The following is a 15027-nucleotide window of genomic DNA, read 5'->3' as shown; positions in this document are numbered from 1 at the left end:
CCCTCGAAGGATAAACTAAAATGTCATGGTCATGCCAATAAAAAACCGAACCAAGCCATATTACCGTATTTGCAACAAGCTGGATTTGGTGAAGTGATCAAACTAGGAAACTACAAGATCGATGTTGGTTTGATTACTGCTATGGTTGAAAGGTGGAGACCAGAAACTCATACTTTTCATCTACCGGTAGGTGAGTACACAATAACTTTAGAAGACGTATACTATATTTTAGAATTAAATGTGTCTGGTATTCCTGTTAGCGGTTCAAATTTTGTGAACATTAAAGATGTTTGTCAAGAATATTTAGGATTAAATTAAAATACAAAAGGTAAGTCTATTAAATTAAAATGGCTCAAAGATACTTTTGATAATGTCGGTGAAAACGCTTCCGAATTAGAAAAACAAGCATCATGTTGAGCCTATATATTACGTATGATTGGAGGATTGTTGATGCTAGACAAATCCAATAATCGTGTACATTTAAAATATCTTTCACTTTTTGGCGATTTAAATAAAGCATCCCACTATAGTTGGGGTTCGGCAGTTTTAGCAACACTCTATAGAGAATTATGTCTTGCTACGAAACCCAACGTAATGTCGATGGGAGGATGTGCATTGTTGTTGCAAAACTGGGCATGGTATCGTTTAAGTTGTGTTGCTCCAGATGCACCAAGTGCATGGATATTTCCACTTGCAGAAAGGTAACTATTGCACATAATTTTTATATATTTTTATTTTTTAAAACCTATTACTTATCGTATTCGTATTACTAATTTTATTATATTTTTATTTTTTATATATTCGACAGATTTAATTCCAGGGGTTTAAATTTCACTAAAGTTCCTCACAATACCGGAATACAATTGATCATATGATGGTTCAAGAAGTAATATATTCATTCTCATGTAGTTGCACTTTTAATTTTTTTTTTTATATCTCTTAATATTCACTTTAGCCTGTTTTTTTAACATCCAGTTTCGTTGGAGACCGTATCTCGAATTCCAACACGAGGTACCCGAACAAGAGATCATCAATTGGGCTGCATGTACCTATCTGCACTGCTATCATATCGTCGAAAAACATCATGCAGATAGAGTCGCGCTTCAGTTCGGCTTTCATCAACAAATTCCGCAACCTCCAGAAGATATGACGTTCTACCATGAGATCGATATGAGACGTGGCATTGATGATAATTGGAGTGTGGTTTGGAAAGATGGGATTCAACATTGGAATGAACATCAAAATTACATATTGCAAGGTCAGTACGTCGAAGGTGTTTTACGCCACACTAACGAATATATGAATTGGTTCACGCATCACACTAAATTATACATATATGTGGAAAGATACATGCGCAATCCACGTTTGCAACCTTCAACATATCCTGATGTTCACTCTATGCCTCAATCAATCCCACAACAAAATATAATGCACCAAACACCGTCTTTCTCATCACCACAACATTTTCATGAAGCTGCAGATATACCGACTCAATACTACGTTCCTTTAGTGCCAACAATACCAACTCTCATTAATCCGATCGAGAGCGGAATTTTCTATAATTTGTTTGGTACTCATTGCACAACTCCTGAGTCGGCTTTTGCGGCTTTTGATTCTATGTATAATGTCGAAACTCAAAATTATACGGAAGCAGGTGGTAGTGGTTCTAATCCACAAACAGATTACAACGAGGATCAACCACAACAACCTCAAGTTGTTCAAAGGGCTAGACGAGTTCGACGACCGCGTAGATGTAGAACTGGAGGTCATTTAAATGACAATAATTAATTTTTATTTGATGTATTTTTTTTATTTGTAGTATTTTTTCTTTTTTTTAATGTATATTTCTTTTAATTTAATGTAATTTTATTTTATTGTATTAATAGAATTTTCTTTTTATTATTATTATTGTTTTTTTATTATAATAATTATTAAAAGTTATATAATAATATTAAATTAATTATTTTAATTATTTATAACAATATTTTGTATTTTTTAATGTTATAATTATTTTTAAAATATTTAATAATAATAAATATAATATATCCAATATAATATATCCAATAATAAATAACAAAATTCAACAATCAAAGAATATATAATATTAAAATAAATTATTGCATATATTAAATAATAAAAGTATTTTTATTTTATTAATAGAATTTTCTTTTTTTTATTATTATTATTATTATTATTTTTATTATTATACCCATTATTAATATACCCATTATTATTATTAAATATAATAAATATAATAATAATATACCCAATATTCAGCAAAAAAAAGAAATCATACCAAGTGGGAGGTCGCATCCCCAAGATGCGACCATGTACTGAAGTAAAAAAATTTGCCTTTCAAGAAGTTGCAGCCCCAGCATGCGACCTGCAACTGGGACCAAAAAGTAGGGCAGATTGGTATTTTAATTTGAAAGTAGGACAGATTGGTATTTTAAATAAAAAAATAGGATATTTAAATAAAAAACCCTAGGATAACTCGTCAAGATATTAGCAACAAAATTAACTCGTCAGCTCCCACCCTTGGCAAACCAAAAATGCCACAAGTACTAAAACTTAATTTTGTTGCTATCATCAATCACACCAAACCAAAGACGAAATTTCAGAAAGAAAAGAGAGAGAGAGAGATATGACTCAAGATAGAGGCACAAGCCTCCAGAATTTCTCAACTTCCAAATTATTAAAGAATGTCTCTCTAGAAACAGGGAAAAATAAATAAAAAATTAAGAATCAAATATGTAACTTGATTAACAACATGAAATTCTTGAAGCTTTATATCTTAACCCCTTTCCCTTGGCTTCTTTCCTTCCCATCTAATATCTAGATAGATATGTACATGGTGTTTGTTGGTATAGGTATGTACAGAAACCTTCTCATCTAAGGGTGTATACCAAGCTTCTAAGGATCTTGCTAAATCACAAAATGCTATCACATATGGGGTGAAAGTAGAACATCCATTACCGGTTCCATGACCTTAAATACGGCTTTCCCATTTGATCATTTAACGCAGAATTCGGATGTTGCAAATTCATCCATGTCATGTCATCAGGCACCACTCCACCAGGTGCCGCCGACTCACGTCCAGCAAAGTAATCTAATGGAAGGGAAGCCTGTGGTGCAGCAGTAGCATTCACACTGGTAGTGCTTGCATCTACTCCATAAGTTCTTGGTGCAAGAAACTGGTCACTATTTCTGACTGAATCATAAGAACTACCAGACCGTAATTGGTTACAGTGCGATAGAATAGTAAATAAGTTCTGATCAGAGTTGGGTCCAGTACCAATACTTTGACTTGAAAGGCTACTGCCATAAGATCCATTCCAGCCACCACGAACGTGATGCTCAGCCGGGGTCCAATGATGACCGATAAAATCTCCTGCATTCAATTGAGATTGGGATGGTGCTGCCATGCGAGAAGTATTAGCAGCCCAATCAGTTAAATTGACTGCAGCCAATGGATCTTGCCTAGGGATGAATGGATTTTGCCTGGGGATTAAGTACCTTCCTCCTGCATTGGAATGAATGTTCTGTGACGTGCCTTCTGGCATGAAAACCTCGGCAGCTTTACTCTGCCCTGGGTCCAATGTCAGTGACATTTGCAAGGGCTCCTTGAAATGACCAGAATATTGGTCATCCCCCATCATAACATTGTTGGAAGGTTGGAAGTCCAACTCAGCTCCTTTTTGTTCATGATGATGATATGATAACAGCTCCTCTCCCTTGAAGAGAGAATCAATTAAGGCACTTCGATCCTGGCTTTCATAAGAATCGAAGGTCCTATTACCCAAATGCCCATGTAACAGCCCTTTACCTGTCTCTTCTTGACGCAAATCAGCTTCAAGATCAATCACATGGGTTCTTTGCTCTTCATTGACTTGAGATTCAGCCAATGATAACCCATTAGCTGTGTACTCGTGAGTCACAGCAGAGTCATAGTATGGATGGGGCAATTCATCTGTTTGCCAGACATCACTTCCAGAAGCGAAAGGCACCCCTTCGTTAGTAGAAACATCCTGAGTGGTCATATTCCTAGGAAACTCCTCTTTATTTGGTGAAGTATCTTCATCCGATTTTGATAAACCAATATTATTTTCTGAATCCACACTCACTTGATTGAAATCGTCATCACAACTAGAGTAAGGATTATGTGGGGACCGGTTCTCTGCAACCCTAACAATAGCATCCTCGTCATCTTTCAAGTTAGACAGATCATTTAGATCTCCACCCTCCACCATATTCGGAAGCTCATCCCCTGAGCTCATGTTTTCCTCATCTTGATCCTGAAGTTCACTCCCTGAGCTCACATCTTCATTCTGATCCTGAAGTTCACTCCCTGAGCTCACATCTTCATTCTGATCCTGAAGTTCACTCCCTGAGCTCACATCTTCATTCTGATCCCTATGTTCGTCTACTGGGCTTATATCGTCCTCATTCTGACCCCTAGGGTTGCTTCCCGAACTCATGGCATCGTCCTGATCCTGAAGCTCCCTCCCAATGCTCACATTATCCTCTTCCTGAAGGACAAATTATAATTTTATATGTTTTAACAGAGCCATTGTGAGAAAATGCATGTTATTATGTGACCAAGGGTCTTCAAGGAATTCGAGAAATAGATACAGGGTATGCAATTCAATCCTCGGAAATTATGAAGGAACATAAAAAAGAAACACTGCTACAAACCTCAAAGATTGGATTTGATTTGTCCTCCATTTCTTCCATCAAAGAATTCCGCATTGCATGTCTTTGTTTCTGTCTCTGCATCCAGTTTGCATATGCCACAGGGAGGTCTTTGATCACCAATTGCAACCTACACAAATAAAATATATTCTAATGATCAATAATGATGACATGTTTAAGAACGAGATATGTTCGAAGATAACAATTTAAAAAAAATATAGCACTGAAAATCTCACTAACCAATGTTCATGCAACTTCTTCTGCTCTTCCTTGACAAATACTTTGTATGGCTGCACATGGATGTTGTTGAGATTTCCCAAAACACGGTTAAGAGACTTAGACTGGATGCTTTTACCAGACTGCTTCATATTCTTGACAAGTTCATGCTGCTGCCTACTAATCTGGTATGATAAAGAAAACAATTAGCCAATGCCGTAGCAAATATTAAAGTATGCATACAAAAATTAAATATTCTACTTTGTTGATGGAAAAAGAATCTTGGAAAACACTCTAGTTATGTGATTACATGCAATCCATATAATTACTACGAAGAACTGGTGAAAAGAATATTGTCTAATCAAATTCAGATGATAAAATATAAGTATCTGGTGAGAAGAATATTGTCTAATCAAATTCAGATGATAAAATATAAGTATCGAAGGAATATGAAACACTCAGGATGTTCCTATTAAAGCATGCATTGTAAAAATGAAAGATTTTGCTTTTCTGCAGCAAGTCAAGTGATTTGGGCCACTAGACACTTAAGTGCTTCACGACTGCACCACCTGTAGCAGTCAGGGGCCACTGGTGCTGTAGAGCGCTATTAACAACGCAGTCTAGAAGGAAAATGAATATTCGAAAACACTCGTTATGTGGTTATACAGATCCATATAGCTAATACTAGGTAGAACCAGTGAAATAACGCTAAAAGTCCTTAACAAAACTAAAGGAAAATAAAAATGTAGCAGTTAGATTTCAGAGCTGACTCTCCAATGTCAGTTGAAGTCTAACTTAATATTTATAAGTTTCAACACTAATTAATTTCAAACTATTGAGAATCAACCATTATCCCTCAAATTACTGCTACTAATGGAATATCCAGTCCTGCTACGGCTACCACACTGTTTTTCCCTGCCAATTCAGTATTGCTCAGAAGTAAGGAAGGGAGAATGCCTGACCTTGATACAGGACATGTATTGGTCGCTGTCAATAAAATGAATGTTACGATTTAGTACTTTGTCTCCTTTCTTGGGCTTTTCTTCCTTAATGTGCATGTCATCTGAAGAAAGCATCAAATTTCTGGATTTACCTTTCACATTGACTTTTTCAAGCACCCTGCCAAAAATTATTTCAGTTATATTAAACAGTTAACCACCCAGAAGGAGATATAAATTTTTGACCTTTTCCTTTAAGCTAACTTTTGGGAGTGAGATCCAAACCCATTTGACATAGATCAGAGGTAATAATGCAACACAAACATACAACAATGAGAAATATAAATACAAGCAGTATTACATTATGCCTTCCATGTAAACCAAGTTATCACAACAAAAAATTCTTATATTTGAGAACAGCTGTCAGTTTAAGATATTCAAAAGTGCCCAGAACATAAGAGAAATATATTTGAAACAACATGGACAACACCTACCATCAAAAAAAAATATTAATAATCAAGATGCGATACAGCCAAAATAAAATTATTATGTACGTACACAACATATATATACAGAAAAAGAGAGAATAAATGCACAATGTTCTGTAAGAGACATTCAGAATACTAATTGCTTCTGCTGTGTCACAAAAAACATACAATTTTGTGTCTTTAGCATGTAAGAAGTATCGAATATGTATCTAAGAAGTTTCTTTTCAAAAAAAATTAAAAAAAAACAAATTATTGAGTACTTTTGGGAAGCTAACAGGAAGTATCAGAAAAGAGAAACAATGTCATAAATTGTGGGATCGTAACACGAGTCGTAAGATCCTACTGAATACATAAACTAACACGTGTATATAAATTCATATATATACATAAATATAAAATAACAAATAAGTAGAGAAAACTATAAACCACACAACAAATATTTATAGTTAAAATTCAATTAAGAATAACAAGGAAGTTACACAATTTATTATTGGTAAAAAATATTAACCACTTAAACTAGCCAAACAAAAACCCACGGATCACTCTATTTTATTGGTCCTTTTCAACACAGACTCAACTCAAACTTAACAAACAGAGCCAACTACAATTAGCTTGAAGCAAAAATAACAAAAGCATGATGAAGGTAATTTAGAAAAGAGATAAAAAGATGCATGTGTGAGCCTCTCAGTCCCAAACGAGGACTTGGGAGAAATGGGAAAAGGGCATAGAGAGAACATATTGCATCTCTGGTTTAAAAGGAACTAAAACTCGGCTGTAAACCATCACCAGTGGAGGCTTCACAAAATCAGAGAAACAGAAGCCACTAGTTGTAGAACACAAAAGAGAAGACGAACAAAGACATGTTTTAGAGAGAGAAGTCACATGAAGCACAATCAGGTTAGTGTTTTCTTTTAAACACAAAAAAAGGGGTTTTGCAATTGGAAGAAAAGGTAGCGTGAAGGAGAAAGGGAGTTTTTGCAACCAGGTAGCATCAAGGAGAAATGAGTTGTATGTGGGCCCGACCCAGAAACGAAGCTCATCTTCAGGTATTAAATGACATGATGATATGATAATAGCAATGATGAGGGTGAACTAAATGCAGCAATCAACAATATAGTACTTGGAAATGAAAAAACGGTAATCACGGTAATTAAACAGGTGATAGTGATGATGATGATAGTCAACAAGCTATACTGATAGCATTAAACCCTCTAAGGGTGTGTTTGGTTCAACGGAGGTGTTTTTTAGTTTAAAAATTTGAACCAAACAAAAAAACCCCCCCCCCCCCCAACACACCATAAATCTAAAAAGGTGAGTTTTGACAATGAAATTAAAATTTGGAAAATTTATTCCTTGCAAAGTTCAATTAGTTAAGCAAAAACTCTACTAATCCTATTAAGCAATCTTGAACCAAGTACAAATATCTTGAATTTCTATATCACGGCTTTACCAGAAAGATCTTTATCACTGCTTGAGATATGGCAAATGGAGGCATTAATAAACCAAAAACAACTACTATTACAAAGCATGTAAAATTCACCATGTTAGTAGTTTAACCTTACATGACGTATCTAACTTAAGAGACTCTGTAACTAATCTTGCAGATTACAAATTCAACACTTACTTTCTCTGAAGCTTATCATCCTTTCTCATCGAAGAAATTAGGTAGTCACTACTACATGCTCTCTCCTCTGCATCCCAGGAGCATGACTCCGATGTCACTGCGACATTCCCATCATGATCATTAACTCTAGATTCATTCACATTTGAGGGCATTCTTTTCTGAACATGCTTTGGCCTGCACAATCAAAACAACATATGACATTAATGACTACCACTAAGATTCCAATTGAGGAGGAGCAGAACCTAATTCAAGTTCAATAATCGACTTCAATTAAGTTTATGCATTTCTTGCACTACTATGATAAGTTCTTACACAACATCAATAACGACAGATTTTTTTTACGCATAACGACAGATGTTTGATATTTTAAAATAAATCATGATGAGAAGCAATTGAAAAAGCAGGATGATATTAAAAATAAATCACTCATGCTCCATTTGGCATATAAAAATCAAAATCTGTCCAAATTTGTTTCTCCATTCATTCAAAGTTTTTCATTTTTAGAACTGAGAAACAGTTTAATATCAAAAGTGAAAGAAAGTAAATACTTGTGCTTAAACAATTTAAGAAGTTTCTATCAGTAGAAATATACAAATGCACTTTATCAGACCCAGTATCTACTTATGAAGACAGCAGTCAAGCAGAAAAGATAATGGAAAAGTCCCATTTGAAAAGATATATCAGAGAAAAGAATTCCAGGATTTCAGCGTCTCAGATTTGAAGTAATGACACCTCAAACTATCCATAAAACTAATCATATGGTATCTAAGATATAGGGCTGTTTGATATAGATTAAAACAAAAGTGATTTTAACTTTATATTATTTTAAATGATTTTTATGAGAACTTACTCAAAAATAGTACAAGTTATTTTGGACTCATTTGTTACCAATTAAAAGAGTAATTTTGACATTCAATAACTTAGATATTCATTATTGGAGATTTTAACAAGATAAAAATGACATTTTTAAAAAAAAATGTATCTCTCAAAATGATATTTATGAGAAGCTTCTTAAAATGATTTTATTGATAAGCTATTTAAACCAATTTCTCATTTGCAACTTTACTTTTAAAAAAGTTATAGCAAAAATATAGAATACTATATAAATCATTTTTTTTTAAACTGTAACAAACGGACCCATATTCTAGTTGTGTTCTCCCTAGCTTGCACAGCAGTTAGCTTTTATTATTTTATTTTTTTGAACCAAGTTAGCTTTTATTATTATTGAAGAACTGCAAGTGCAAGTAGTGGAAGAACAAATTAAGGCATCATTTTAATGAAAATAAACATGGAATATGCCCTGTCCTAATTTTTTGTGTTGTGCACTGTATGCAGATTGCAAGTCATTCAGGAGACAACCTCCGCATCTTTTGCACAATTTCCTTTTCTGGATCTCTGCAGCTTTGCCACCTCTCCTTCAACTTAGATAGAAAACCTATCATACTACAAAAAAAAAACAATGACAATGTTGCAATATAAGTTGCAGTATATATATATATATATACAAGTTGAGGATGTACATGTACAATGCTTACTTGTTGTGATAATTATGTAACTGTGTGTAATATGCTCTTTTTTCAGACTTCACATGCTGTTCCCGGTCAACAATTATATCTGGATGAAGATCACCGGAACAAACTGAAGCACCCCTGCAAATATATAAAGACGTTTGTGACTGAAAAAGAGAAGTTTTTAACAAATAATCAGCAAACTAGGCAAATTATATTTTTTTCTTTTAATAATACATTGCTAATACTAAATGCAAAACAAATGACTCTTGCTGATAGGTAATCGTAATCCAAAGGAGAATATAAATGGTACTTAAATAAACATAATTTATCCATCAAAAAATAAATAAATAAATAAATAAGCATAAGTTATGTAGCACCGACACTTCAGATTGAAGCGTGACTGATGTCCAACATGCATCAATGTCCAACACCGACACAAAACTTGTAGTTATATTCAATTTCTTTCATTTTTTATATTACTATCTATTAAAATTCAGGGTATGTTTTTATTATTCCTTGATTGTGCAACATCCTAGGCTAATTGTTAGTAATCTTAGTCAATACAACTTTCTAAACATTTAATGTAATTATTGCAACATCATTATAAATAGAATGTGTGTAATCTCAATAGACACAGAAATTACTCACATTTCACATGGTATCAGAGCAGGTTCCAATTTTGTGACCTGTCTCTGTGCTTCACTACCACTGTTAGCGGCGGCATTTGCCGCCAACAGCACCATAACCACGGTTTTTCATAGTTTTTCCAGTTATGTCCTTTTTTTTTCACCTTGTTACAGCTGGGCCAACACCAGCTACCCCTTTTCTAGTGCGACCCACTACCTAAAACCACCACAGACCGCCACGACAGCGCTTTTACCTCCACCAACAGCTACCACATGTGCCTCCACCTTCTCTGCACATGGGCCCCACACGCTGCCACCAAACTCGCACGTACAGTTCTCCCCGGCTACCATTTTCGGACGCCGACCACATCAGGAACCCCTCTTCCCCATTCCGAGGTGTTTACCATCTTTTGGTGATTTTTCTGCAACCTTTCATCTTCACTTCACGTAGATCGCCATGTCTGGCATTTTATCTGTTGCTACTTCTTCCGCTTTCAATTTCACTACTCTTATGCCAATTATGCAGGTTGGGCTGCTGTTGTTGAGTTATGGTTTCAAGGACAAGGTTGTGAGGACCATTTGCTCAAACAATCCACTTTTATTCCCACCGAAGATCAATCCAGTGGGGACTCATTTCCCACATATGAATCATATTAGTGGTGCCTTTTATTCCCACCGACGATCAATCCGGTGGTGACTCTTCTCCCACATATATATCATATTAGTTGTGTCTTTTATTCCCACCAACAATCAATCAAGTGGTAACTCTTTTTGCACATGAATCATTAATGGTGCCTTCTCTTCTTGTCGATAATCATCTTGATGGGGACTTATGTTGATTATGACTCACCTAGCCCAACATGAGTCAAACTTAGTTGCAATTTTTTTTGTGAGAATATGTTTTGAAGTAACAAGCTTAAAGCATAGTAAGCTTTAGCTTGAGGAGGAGTGTTAAAATTCAGTATATGTTTTTATTATTTCTTGATTGTGCAACATCTTAGGCTAATTGTCAGTAGCCATAGTCAATACAACTTCCTAGACATTGAATGTAATTATTGCAGCATCATTATAAATAAAAGGTGTGTGATTTCATTAGACACACAGAAATTACTCACATTTTACATTATCAGTAACATATCAGTGTCACTGTCGTGTCTAGTGTCTGTATCGGTGCTTCATAAAACATAAGCCATATTTTGCAAGCATGTAAACTAAGAAAATGGACAAAAGGGATTTCTACCAAACTAGGCCCCTTCAAGTTAGAAAATTAAGAAAATTTTGGATGATTAACTTAGTAATGCTGGTCAACTCAACCCAAAAGCTAATCATAAGCTGTTAACTCAACACAACATGAAATCAAAACTACTTAGCATTAATCTAAAAGTAGAAATAGCAACATCACATGTAGCAGACAATGTTCACCAAGAGAAAATAAAGGAAAGATATCTTACCAATTCAAAAAGGGTTTTCCAAAGTCAAAGTCAATCCCAGCTAGTAAATCTTCCACAGTTTGATGTGGCTCTATGCCTCTAGGAAGAAACTGCATAAGATGGTTTCTCTCATTTTCTGAAAGATGGGTCTTCCAAACCTGCATATATCCAAAAGTTTAATAAGAGACGATTAAGGAATAATTCCTGGACAAAACCAAAAATTTCAGCTGGTAAACAACAGACTTTGACCACAAATTTATCTATACCTCGTATGAAAGCACTTCACTTAAATTATCCAATTCAAAAATTTCGTGAGGCACTGTAAATGCATCTGCCAATACTTTATGGTCATTAGAAACATAACTGACAAACGGTTTCATTTGTCTCCAACTGATACCAATTTGTTCGCGCTTGGCAACAACTCTTTTCTGGTTTCCATCCCATTCAACAGAGACATGGGATCTCATGTCATTTTGAACTAGACCCAGATTCTTTCTTTTGGTCCTCTGTTGCTCTCTAGAACCATAACCAATACTGCTTGCCCCATTTACTCGTTTCCTCCTCTGATCAGCAGCCATTGACACAAAGGAATAATATTTCAGCAGAACACTATTCAAATATGAAGAAAAACAATATCTTCCTCACTTCTAACGAACATCTTTCATCCATATGCAACCTTCGAAGCACCATAGGAAAACAATGTCAATTATACCCTAAAATTTCAAATCCAAGTTCCAACGTCCAGAAAAGTTTAACATAATTTTCACTAAAGGTTCAATCAAGTCGATTGCAGAGCTTATATCAGACACCAGTAAACGACAAGAACCCAATAAATATGAGGTGTAACTTGTAGGTAAAAATCAAGTGACAATAAAAACAAAAATTTTGAGTTAAACAGTGGAAGCTCAACAAGTGTTAGTGGCTCCAAACAGAGGCAATAAAATCCAGTTACCAGTTACATATAACATTCCATAAGCATGAAAGATAAAAACCAAGATAATTATTAAAAAAGACCTAATTGCAGTTATGGTCTCACTATTTTCACCTTTTTACGAAATTGATCCCCTCATTTAAAATCCTCCAATTTTGATCCCTCCCTCAAATTTCTGGATGCAAAAATGGTGATGTGACGTGTTTTAAATGATTTGGCATACAACATGATAATGTAAAATCATCCCGATAGATTAATTTTGTACATGTCATTAATTAAATTATAAAAATAAATACTTTCTGAAGTTGAAAGTGAAGTTTTCTACAGATTTTCTTACAATATTGTAAGCATTGATCATTCCACGTCATCGAATTATATGCCACGTTGTTGAAAACATGTTATGTCACCATTTTTAGCTCAAAAATATGAGAGAGGGACCAGTACAGAGCAATTTTAAAATAGGTTATAGAATGACCAACTTTGTGATTGGGTGAAAATAAAATGATCAAAACTGTAATTAGGCCTAAACAAAATAAATAATCTTCTCATACAAAAATTAAAAAAAATTTATACATTTACAACAAAACTAAATAAAGACTGGAGCATAAATAAACTTACAAAAACTCCTTTTACTCACATGTTTACGCAGAACACAAACATTAATATTTGTAGAGCACAAGCACAACTATAGATAAGGAATTAACCTAGTAAATTTAACAGAATTACAATTCATTCACAATTTCAAGCTATTCACACAATCAAATAACCAGAAGAAATTAAATCATTGATCATCCTAAGAAAAAAAAAAGCTAACTCAAATACGAAAATTAAAATTAAAAAAAATAAATAAATAAATAAACGAATAATTAAATTTACAATAAAAAAATCTAAAAAGCAAAATCACAACTTACAAATTAAATTTTAAAAAACCGAATAGAAGCAACCTCCTATCGAGATTAAGAGCAACGAAACCCTAAATTAAAGAGAGAAAAAAAAAAGGAATTAGCAGTGAAAGAAGAACAATAAGAACAACTTGAATCTGTGCAGTGAATCGAAGTTAAATGAAATTAATAATAATAACGATTGATTGAGGTATTGGAATAGGATTATTATTATACCTTGGAAGGAAGAATGCGATGAATGATAACCTAATAAGAGAAAGAGAAAGAAAAAGAGAGAAAAAAAGAGAAGACTCGAAGAGGAACACACAATTGGAGAGAGAGAGATGATATCAGAATCAGACGACTGTGGTTTTTCTCTAGAAACCGTTATTTTTGGCATCAAGCCACATAATAATCTATTCGGCTTAGCTCGGCTTGGAGGCTCCAGCTCTAACACGTGTGTCAGAGCGTCTGCAGTATCGTTCAAGTGGTAATAACATATTATATTCATGATGTCTTATTGTAAATTTCCAAAATTTTGATCTTCAATCGTATTTTTTAATTAAAAAATAATAATTTAATATATTTTAAATTATGTGAAATATAATTTTATAAAATAAAATTATTTAAATTTATATATTATTAATTAATTATAAAATAAATATTTTTTAAAGTTAAAAGTAAAATTTTTATAAAATTCTATTGTGATTTTATGGATGTTAAATATTTTTTATCATAAGTTTTGTGAAAATTAAAGTACAAAAATGCAATTAAGGCTTTAATTTTATTATTATTATTATTATTATTATTATTATTATTATTATTATTATTATTATTATTATTATTATTATTACAGTTTAATTGTTATGTCCAGTCTTAAAAAGTTTTCATTGTCAAGAGATCACAATTATTCATGGAGATGATTTAAAATTTAATTTTGATAAAAATCAAATATCTACTTATCTAACGAACGGTTGCGATTGATTGATAATGTAAAAATCATTTACGAATTATGTATAAATTAAATTGTAATACCATAAGTTAATTGTCTAGAATATAACTTGAGCATTAACATAATTCGACAAAAGAGATGATTAATACAATCCCGACACAAAATCATGAAAATATATTCATACACATACTAATCCTTCAAAGAAAAACATAGAAATATGGAGTAAATAACACATCCATGGTTCAAAATAATTCCCCATAAAATTATAAGCAGACTATAGTGTAAACTGATACGCGTCATTTCTTCAACATGTGATCTAAGCCTTTTTACCTGTAACACATTTGAATAAAGTTGGATGAAATTACATCTCAGTGGATCCCAATAAATGAAATTAAATCAATTACCATCCTAATTTGGGACTATACTTATTTCTTGAGTTTCTCTTCAATGTAAAGTTTTGACTCTTTCTAAATATTCAAGTCATTAGACGTGAGTAATCTAATGACTTAAACTCTACCTAACAAGTATGTCATAAAGACTACATTAGTTTTACTAATACCCTCTTCTTGTTAGTAACTTTATTTTGGTAAGATTGGACATAATTACGTCCGTAAGTGGTGCCCCACTTACCCTCGCTTACCCCTTGCTTCCGTCGTATATAGACGGATAATTCATCTAGCTAGGATGAATCCTATACTTCTCACTTTAATCAAATATATAGGAATTATATATAACAAT

At 33.5% G+C, this 15027-nt stretch overlaps 1 protein-coding gene across 3 annotated transcripts; it reads right to left on the bottom strand.

Moving 5' to 3' along the window:
- Nucleotides 1–2645: 2645 nt before the first annotated feature.
- LOC101502546 (uncharacterized) lies at nt 2646–13734 on the bottom strand. 3 transcript variants are annotated; one of them, XM_004515946.4, is made up of 11 exons: nt 13575–13734; nt 13368–13429; nt 11792–12201; nt 11547–11683; nt 9494–9607; nt 9318–9401; nt 7959–8132; nt 5871–6027; nt 4933–5093; nt 4696–4822; nt 2646–4529 (listed from the first exon to the last, which is right to left on the bottom strand). In XM_004515946.4, exons 3-11 carry the CDS (start codon nt 12101–12103, stop codon nt 2973–2975), a joined length of 2823 nt encoding a protein of 940 aa, XP_004516003.1. In that variant the 5' UTR covers nt 12104–12201; nt 13368–13429; nt 13575–13734; the 3' UTR covers nt 2646–2972. The 3 variants fall into 3 exon arrangements, with proteins under 3 accessions (XP_004516003.1, XP_004516004.1, XP_073220377.1); XM_004515947.4 differs by lacking the exon at nt 13368–13429 and having other exon boundaries at nt 13575–13726; XM_073364276.1 differs by lacking the exons at nt 11792–12201; nt 13368–13429; nt 13575–13734 and adding an exon at nt 10118–10945 and having other exon boundaries at nt 11547–11685.
- Nucleotides 13735–15027: the final 1293 nt, after the last annotated feature.

This window comes from Cicer arietinum, chromosome 8 (genome assembly GCF_000331145.2).
Source record: "Cicer arietinum cultivar CDC Frontier isolate Library 1 chromosome 8, Cicar.CDCFrontier_v2.0, whole genome shotgun sequence".
In the NCBI taxonomy this organism is placed as follows: Eukaryota; Viridiplantae; Streptophyta; class Magnoliopsida; order Fabales; family Fabaceae; genus Cicer; species Cicer arietinum.
Note: the sequence above shows the minus strand (reverse complement) of the source record. Positions and strands in the feature narration are given on the sequence as shown.